Consider the following 9,239-nt stretch of genomic DNA (forward strand, 5'->3'; position numbering starts at 1 on the left):
ATGGTGCACTTCCAGCTCATAGTTCCGAGGTTCGACTGGCGTTAGCTAAACTCCAAACGATCGGAATCGCCTTCCTCTCCGGCGCCCACCGACCGCATGGATCCCCCTTCCGTTTCGCCGGACAACCGTCATCACGTTGGCCTCGCGTTTCGCGGGAACCGCATGCAGTCAGTCTCTCTCTGTAACTCGCCGCTATCACCTCGCGTCGAAGATGAACTCGTGGACCGTCAGCGATAAGCCTGCGCCAACTTCTCCAAGTCCTGAGGAGGAGCTAGCCCAACCGCGGACCCAAACGAAGCTCGTGATCGCCCTCGAACCTCTGCTGGCGGTGCTACTGATCGTGGTGGACCTGGTGAAGGTTGTGGCACTTGGCTTGCCCCGGTTGGCCAGTGAAATCTACTCCATTTTCGTGCCACACGCCAAGAAGGACGTCCGCGGCCAGCTGGTGTTGATCACCGGTGGCGGGAATGGGCTAGGGCGGGCCATCGCGCACCGGCTTGCGGCTCGTGGTGCCCGGTTGGTGCTGGTTGACATCGATCTGGCCGCGGCCGAGCGGGTCTGCGAGGAGCTGAAGGAGCAGCACGGTGTGTCCGCCTGGGCCTACCGGGTCGACGTGTCCCGGTACGAGGACTGTCGGCAGCTGGCGGAGCACATCGAGCGGGACGGGTGCGGCCCGGTGGACATCCTCGTCAACAACGCCGGCCTGATCCTGTTCGGGTTCATCAACGAGTGCTCGGTGGAACGTGCGGCAACCGTGGTGGACGTGAACGTGAAATCGCACATCTGGGTAAATACACCTGATGCCATGCATACAACTACATCCCGTTCTGTGAAGTGAAGCGCGAGCGTAAAACTGTACATTGCATTGTTTGATTAAGACGTCTCTCAAGCTGGCCACGAGGAGGAAGTTGTGGACGAACGGTCAACATCATTACATTACGCTTGTCGAAGGTTTCTCCCATTGGGAATCGGGTGTGTCAGCGTGCGTGTGTGTGTGGTTTTGTGCGTCGGGAAGCGTCCAATCGCGTGAATAAATTTATGCATTTATGCCGCCCTATCCAATCCCAGTTTGGCGTGTTCGATCAGCTGCGTGATGCTGCGCTGGGAGAAAATAAATAGCACCCAAATGCACGCCGTAGGCATGTTCGACAACTCCCATCCAGCGCCGCTCAGCGTGGCATATCTAACGTGATTGCATAATCCAGCGTTAAATGCCTATTTCTTGTTATTTAAATGTTGGAAATGGATACAATTTTAAACCGCGGATCGAAGCCCCAGTTACGAATGCAAATTTTAGACAATGTGGATGCGAACGGTACAAAGAGTGGGTAACGAGTGTCTTTATTCGTTTCTTTAAATCGCATAACTCTTTAAAGAAAGTTTAAATACAATAAACAAGTTTAACGTATTGGTTTTAAATGGCTATACCTACCAATCACCATCATCATAGTGCGTCTGCGGCGTGACGCACAAAATGTGACATAATTCAGCCTAAAGCGAATAAAATTAATAATTTATCAGCGAGATCGAAGCCACGAGCGGAAAAACGGATCTAAGTGAGGAGAAAAACTGGTGGGCAGATTTTCACCGGCAGGGCGGTTTACGTGTGCGAAAATCTATCTGTGTTTCGATCAGTTCGGTTCGGTGTGGACGTCCGTGCGTAGGTCATACTAATGGCTACTATAATTCAAGCAGTAGTGCGTCTTGCCAAAAGATTCGTTATCGTGTCCGTATCCGTTCGTCCCTCGCTGGTGAACATCTCGAACGTCTGTGTGGCGTAAACCAAATCGTCAAATCATCGTAATGTTATTACCATCGCGATCGCGTTTTTCCTTCGAAAAGCGTGCCACTTCATGCTTGGCATGACGACGCACGATGCGATATAATTCAAACGTTAAAGAAGCGGTTTCCGACCTTAGCATGGTCTAGAGCTCGATCACCGTAAGATGGCTATTTAAGCGGGCAATAAATCTCCGAAGATGACTCAGTTGTTCACTTCTCATCGTCAACTCCTCATCAGCCGGAGGATGTGATCTTTGCAATGAAGAAAAATACAATTTGTTCTCTCATATGTAAACGACACAAAAAAAAATCGTTAGAACTAACGACGCAAACAAGAGAGGCCTTGATTTATTTTCTTTTAGCCCAATTTAGTCTGAAGGTTCTATTTTTGTTGATATAATGATGAAGTTTGCATTGGTGTTTTCCTTTTTCTCCAACGAACATATTTCTCTTCCGTGCCTTGCTTCTGTGCTCTTCAGCTTACATCAATCAAATGTAGCATGTAGCATGCTTAAAGACGTGTAGATCGTTCAAACAAGTATTTGTTCTTCTTCCTATTATTAATACTTTACGACCCGGCTGTCATTCTACTACATCGATCAAGTGCTATAGAAATATCTTACAGCGTATTTTTGTTTTGGCTCAAGGACCTCAAAATGACCACAGCCGGTGTCTGGGGTCGGGATTTGAATGCTTTTGTAGCTTGTTAGAAAACCGGTTCACGTTAATTACGCAACTGTTAACCGGCAATCTTGAACCGCCTAAGGCAACAAGGTAAAACTGCCAAAACATCTCCGACGGATTGCGAACTAAAGGAATAAATACGTAAAAAAAACAGCGAGATTAAGCATTTAACTAGCTTAGGAAAGTCAACCCGCTCGAATCAGATAAATATTATAGACAGTGGCCGGTTTAAAGGTGCGCGGACTGATCGATTCTTTGTCTTTAAATCAAACATGAATCGTTTGAGTCTTAAAATAATGCCACAAATTTAGGAGGTATGGCAATCTGGGTCACTTATACTCACAAGGGACCTTTGTGTTGATTTTGCTCCATCCCATGAAAATAAGTGCCCGGAACCAGTCCCTGCAGTACATTGATAATAAAATAAGATATACAACTAATGTGTCTATCGAATAACAGTCGAGAAACATGCCAAAATTATCATTTAATAGGTGTAAACCCCAAATGAAAATACGGTGTTCACTAACTGAATCATATGGTTGCAAGTTAATTTTCATAACTGCAAAATATCAAGCATTGGACTAAAATAATGCGTTGCTTATGATATCTGATATCGATCAATTCCATTTTACATAAGATGAACTTACAGAATAGAAACGATTTTCTATCGTATATCTATCAGGGTATGCCGTACATTTGAAGAAAGTTACTTATGGGTGGAAAAGTGAAGTGTGATGAAGTGAAATTACATAATTTAGCTATATGAAACAGGAATGCTTAACATGTTTTCTAGATGCAAAAATTATTTTCAAACTGGACCTCAAAAATCATTTTTATTTACATGTTCCTCCAGATGACGAAAGTGTTCCTGGACGGTATGATCGAGCGGAAGCGCGGACACATCGTTGGCGTGTCGTCCATGTCCGGCATGTACGCCTTTCCTTGGGGAGGCATCTACTCCGCCACAAAGTTTGCCGTGTGCGGCTTAATGGCTTCTCTGTCGGAGCAGCTTCGCATCCAGGGCCACTCCAAGTACGTGAAGACCACCTGCGTGAATCCTTACTATGTGGCCACCCGGAAGGATGTGGTCGAATTCCTGCAGAAACCACGGTAAGTGCGATCGACGAGGGAGGTGCTAAAACAGTTGCTCTGATTGTTCCTGCTTCCATCTCCTGTACAGCTTCTCTCCACTGACGGTTGACCAGGCGGGACGGGAAATCGTTGCTGGAATACTCAGGGACGACGTTGTCGTTACCGTTCCGAGATTGTTTGGAGTTTTCACCCGTTTTATGCTGTAAGATTCTACGCCACTACGTCGGCGATAAATGGTAAAAAAGTGCATTACATTATCATTGTTTGTCGTTTCAGACTTTTCCCAGTGTCAGTTCAGGAGCTCGTTCGGGATTATCTTATACGAGAATATGAGCTGAATAATAACTTGCACACGTGATTCGATAAGCTGTGTGTACTTACAAATAGCCATGAGCCATGATGGATTGATTCATCATAAGATAGAATTCTTTGGTAGCCAGTAAATATTCTTCGATACTTCGACCTCAAAATAAACCTAAAATGCTATACTGAGAGAAATAGACCATAAGGAAGTATCGTTTCATGTTACTATAAAATGTATTATTATTAGAATAAAATAGTAAAACTGTTGACAACGAATAAGAACCTAAAATAACTCCACTTGAAGATCTTCCTTTCAAAATATTAAGTAACGATTATCTCCGTTCGATCACACGATTCCATTTCTTTGCGGCGACTATACTGCCATCTATATGTCGAAATTGTAACGATCGTTGCTCAAAGCGCCTCGTTTGTGTCATTTAAAACAACTATTTAAATGCAACTCAAACATAACGATTCATAAGTAAACGTAAAGACTTGTTCCTTGACTGCTAGTATAATGAACAAAGGGGACACATACAACACGACCACATGGTAACAAATTGTAAACATAGAAACCATTTAGGACGTCATACAAACAAGCGATGCGTTGTTATTTTCTGTATTTAAGTGAAATAAATACTGTTGCATAACATATTTCTTTAGTACAATTTATTCCACACTTTATTGCAATTTTCACTTCTAAACAGTATTACACCTTGTTACGTTTGATTAACCCTCTGATATGGGTCTAGTTATCTGCTCAGGTAACATCCCATCGATCAAAGACAGCACCATAAATGGCTTTGCAAAGCATCGAGCCGCCCAGACCTTCTGCCTAGCTTCGCTTCTTTCTCTGTCACAACATGCACTGTAACAAGAAGGAATCTTCTATCATAACAACACGTGCGCTAGAAAAACCGTACTGTTGAAAGAAAATCATTGCCATTTGTGGCTGACGCGGTGAGGCGTTCCGTATGACACAAAAATGATAAACTTATGAGGTCAATAGCGTAAGATGTCACCTGTAGATTACTTAAAGTTGGATGGAAATGGCAAATGGAAGGGGAAAAAATAATACTATAAAAGCACCCCTAATTGATCCATTGTTCGTCGCACACAGATTATCGGGCGGAATGCGGATGAGGAAGGAAGTATGATTAGTCGTCGGTGTAATTGTTGCTTACTAACTTCGGAAACCGCGTTCTTATGAAGTTTAAACTTGAGATAATGGTAAAAGGTACTGTAACTTTTATTATCAAGAAAAAAACGTAATAAAATCAATTAGTAAGATCTTTTTTAATGTTATTTAAACATATTGTTTGTGTTTATCAAATATTTCATTTTGAGCTTCCAACTTAGCTTCATCTGTTGATGTCCACAACGGGATTTAATTCACTACACTGAGAAAGTGTTAAAATTGCTTCCCAAAATATGGTGACAAACTTAATCTGCTTTCCAGCGCAAAGTGCACCCAACCGCTTCGGCTGGCAGTCGGAGTGTGAAAAGTCCAACATAAGAACAACGTCGCTGTAGGCCACATAGAATGGGGAAAATCAAACAAATAAACTAGGTTGCGCTTTCCAACTTCGCTTTCCTCCTTTCTTCTTGCCATCAAGCCTGGCAATAAAACTAAGAACAGGGGAAAGAAAAATGCCTTGCTGTAAATTTCCTAATCGCTTGTACCGCTTTCCCGAACTAGAACTGCGTGTTCTGATGTGGAACCATATGAAAAATCCGCATATTCTAATGCACTTTAGAGGTATTAGTATTGCTTACATGCAATTTTAAACAAGAATGCATGTCACTTCTAAAAGTTATACACATTGTAGATTAGAAAAACATCATTTAATCGATTTAACTGTGTCAGGCATGTTTTATTTTACTTTTATGCATCTCTTACCATCTCGCGTTTTCCTGATGCGTATAGGAAAAATCATTACACAAAACCCTGTAGCATCTACTAATGGCCTTTTTCTTCTAGGTAAGTGAAGAATGTTTTTTTTTTTGCTCGGGGGGTAAACAACAGTTTCCCTCCAAGCTTGAGTTTAGCCGCACTGATCATACGCACCGCAATCCGCTACTCGCAATCCATGATCGTCGTCGTCACGATGGGTGATTTTCGAAACAATCATCTGCCTCGTAATCAAATGTACTCCGTCGCGGCGGCCCTCAACCAGGAAGAAGCTGCTCGGAAGGAGAAGGAAAGAGACGGGCTCCAAGAAATGCCGGAGAATCCCTTCGAGGGTCTGTTGTTGGCGAACGGTCGACTCAAAGCTCGACGACACGATATGTGGCCAACAGTATAGCACCGGATTCGGTCGACGGTGAACACGGGTTCTAGTGGTTCCGACGCAGCCGACCCGAGGAGAGTACACATCCGTGCGAACAGTTTCACACCGCTAAACCGTGGAAATAGGGGAAAAGTCAAGCGAAAACTTGAAGTTGTCCGTGCATAAGTTGGTTTTAGGGGTGACCAGTGATGCGTACCATCTTACCATGCTAGAACGCATTTTGTTCAGCTGCATCTTTGTGGGAGTGCTAGTGAGTGGCCAGATCAGTGATCTTCGGTACACCGAGGTAAAAGTACAACAGTCGCTTATAGTGTTTTTGTTACAATGAAATGAATAGATGAAATGGAAATAATGACCAAAACTAGTGCAATTTATGTAAAGATAATTTCTTGTTAATGTATGATTGAACAGTTTGTTGTTTTTGTATGAAATGATCGAATCACTCACAATCCATTGCTGTTAGTTATTCGAAAATAGACGTATAAAAATTGTCATCATTATGGTGTTCATAATTATAAAATTTTACTCCTTATTTTAATCGTTGTGGAAATTTGCCTTCATTATGGTGTCCATTATTATGAAATTTTATTTTTGAAATTCTTAAAAGCTGTCAACATAATTTAAAACTCATTCATGTACTACCTAGAGACGATGAGGTCATTTACTGTTTTCAAAGTTATCCCTAAGCGACGTGGTGCGAACGTGATTATTTGTTGAGGTCTTTTTTTTAACAACCACGAAAGTGCAATAATTTCGGAAAAAATAATACAAAATAGTAAAGATGCTAATTACTACAAAGTGCATGTGGCAAATGACAGTGCGGATAATCGAATCTTCACGTTTTCGTTTCTTGCAATAACTTTCACGTTTTGTTGAATTAATAAATAAGCGTTGTCCTAATTCTTCTTTAGACGAATAATGATAGCATCGGTGAGGCAATTCAGTTCCTCCGCGAATTCGACCGTGAGGCGGCGGAAATGTGTAACCGAGTGGCGAACGCGGAGTGGCGCTTTTCAACCAACGCGACCGAATTCAACAAACGGCGTATGCGCGAGCAGCAAAACCTGGCGTCCAAGTTCGAGTGCATCAGCTGGCGAAGGGCGGTCGCGTTCGACTCGACCCGCATCGTGGACACCAGCATCCGGCGCCAGCTGGGACGTATCGTGCAGCAGGGCCGATGTGGTCTGGGCGAGGAGGGCTATGGTGAGCTGCAGCGTGTCCTGGCCAATTTGAAGGAAAAGTACAACGATGCGCGGGTGTGTCCGTTTCACGGTGGTGAGCCATCGTATGCCGGTACGTTCTCTTCACCGGGGGCGGTGGCGGCAGCTTATAAGAGTTCGAATTATGTGACAGGCTACACCGACTACTGTGACCTCAAGATAAGCCCGGATCTGACGCGCATAATAGAGACGAGCCGATCAGAGGCCGAGTTGCGCTACTATTGGGTGGCGTGGCGCGAGAAGACGGGTCCTCCGATGCGTAACACGTTCATGCGGTATCTACACCTGGCCAACCAGGCCGCCGAACGGCACGGCTTCCGGGACGCCGGGGAGCAGATGCGCTCGGTGTACGAGGATAGCGACTTCTTCTTCACCGTCGACGACCTCTGGATTCAGCTGCAGCCACTGTACAGGCAGTTATTCACGTTCGTACGTAGGGGTCTTGTGCGCCAGTACGGGGAGTACATCATCCGTCCGGACGGTCCGCTGCCAGCCCATTTGCTGGGCAACATGTGGGCCCAGAACTGGCGGCACATCTATGGACTGGTGAAACCCGGACCCGTCGAGACCCCGGACGTGACGGGAGAGATGGTCCGGCAGGGTTACACTCCAGTGAAAATGTTCCAGACGGCCGAGGAATTTTTCACCTCGATCGGATTGCCACCGATGGCGCCCGAGTTCTGGCGCAACTCAATGCTGCAGACCCCTGCCGATGGTGGGGGCGGCGGCCAATGTGGAGCATCCGCCTGGGACTTCTGCAACAAGATTGACTTCCGCATCAAACAGTGTACGCAGGTCACATTGGACGACTTCGTCAACGCGCACCACGAGATGACGCATATCCAGTACTACATGCAGTACGCTAGCCTGCCGTACCTCTACCGCGAGGGTCCGAATCCTGCGTTCCACGAAGCGCTAGCCAATGCGGTAGCACTGAGTGTCGGCGGACCAGCGCACTTACAGAAGATCGGCCTTCTGAACAGCCCGGTTTCGGTAGCGAACGGCAACACCGCCATCAACATTGAATATCTGCTGAACATGGCCCTAGATAAGCTTCCGTTTATGGCCTTCAGCTTGGCTGTGGAGAAGGTAAAATTCATTCACAATACACCTAACTTGTACTATTTGTATTGAAACTTTACCTCATTTCTGATCCCCAACAGTGGCGCTGGTATATCTTCGATAAAGGACCCGTCGGGATGAACGCACGCTGGTGGGAGTTTCGACTCCGCTATCAAGGACTTATACCACCGGCCGTTCGAGGATACGAACATTTTGATGCCGGTGCCAAGTACCATGTTATTTCCGATCAGGACTACATCAAGTATTTCGTCGCCACCGTGCTCCAGTTCCAGATCTACTCCGAACTGTGCCAGGCAGCGTTACACAGTGGGCCACTGCATACCTGTGACTTTTACCGGTCGCGTGAAGCTGGACGGATTTTGAGGTATATTTAATGTGGAAAGCCTTTAGAAACCATTTCCTTAACTTGTGCATGTTTTATCCAGCGATGTTATGCAACAGGGAGCATCGCTATCGCCTCAGCAGCTCATCAAGCTAATGACCCGCGGAAGAACATCGCGAATGTCGGTGGATGCACTTTTGGAGTTTTTCCGACCGCTCGAAGCCTGGTTGGAATTGCAAAATCGAGATGAACAGGTACATTGTGCTTTTTTGTGTCGTGATTTTCATAACATTACAACATTATCTTATAATGTAGCTCGTTGGATGGCGGTCTACGATGGAGGATGTGGCGCTTTACCAGCCTTTGGTGGGAAGAAATGGCGCACAAACTACCACCGTGATTGTACCCGGATATTTGCTACTAGGAGTGATCGTGTCGATGTTAGTCAACAGCTACTTTTGA

The 9,239-nt window shown here is 45.3% G+C and overlaps 2 protein-coding genes across 2 annotated transcripts; both read left to right on the forward strand.

Annotated features, from left to right (window-relative positions):
* Positions 1-211: 211 nt before the first annotated feature.
* LOC131264348 (17-beta-hydroxysteroid dehydrogenase 13-like) lies at positions 212-4,279 on the forward strand. The gene is made up of 4 exons (XM_058266652.1): positions 212-787; positions 3,320-3,576; positions 3,647-3,760; positions 3,835-4,279. The coding sequence occupies exons 1-4, from the start codon at positions 212-214 to the stop codon at positions 3,914-3,916; spliced, it is 1,029 nt and encodes a 342-aa protein (XP_058122635.1). The 3' UTR covers positions 3,917-4,279.
* A 2,078-nt stretch (positions 4,280-6,357) lies between these two features.
* LOC131264349 (angiotensin-converting enzyme-like) lies at positions 6,358-9,239 on the forward strand. Its single transcript, XM_058266653.1, has 5 exons — positions 6,358-6,438; positions 7,064-8,461; positions 8,536-8,819; positions 8,881-9,031; positions 9,093-9,239. Exons 1-5 carry the CDS (start codon positions 6,358-6,360, stop codon positions 9,237-9,239), a joined length of 2,061 nt encoding a protein of 686 aa, XP_058122636.1.

The sequence above is a fragment of the Anopheles coustani genome, chromosome 2 (assembly GCF_943734705.1).
Source record: "Anopheles coustani chromosome 2, idAnoCousDA_361_x.2, whole genome shotgun sequence".
In the NCBI taxonomy this organism is placed as follows: Eukaryota; Metazoa; Arthropoda; class Insecta; order Diptera; family Culicidae; genus Anopheles; species Anopheles coustani.

Bases quoted from the DNA above. Each gene is read 5' to 3' on its own strand.
- LOC131264348 (XM_058266652.1), top strand. From the start codon at position 212: ATGAACTCGTGGACCGTCAGCGATAAGCCTGCGCCAACTTCTCCAAGT. The intron at 788-3,319 runs GTAAATACACCT...ATGTTCCTCCAG, and splicing joins ACGTGAAATCGCACATCTGG to ATGACGAAAGTGTTCCTGGA. The intron at 3,761-3,834 runs GTAAGATTCTAC...TTGTCGTTTCAG, and splicing joins GTTTTCACCCGTTTTATGCT to ACTTTTCCCAGTGTCAGTTC.
- LOC131264349 (XM_058266653.1), top strand. From the start codon at position 6,358: ATGCTAGAACGCATTTTGTTCAGCTGCATCTTTGTGGGAGTGCTAGTG. The intron at 8,820-8,880 runs GTATATTTAATG...TGTTTTATCCAG, and splicing joins GAAGCTGGACGGATTTTGAG to CGATGTTATGCAACAGGGAG. The intron at 9,032-9,092 runs GTACATTGTGCT...CTTATAATGTAG, and splicing joins TGCAAAATCGAGATGAACAG to CTCGTTGGATGGCGGTCTAC.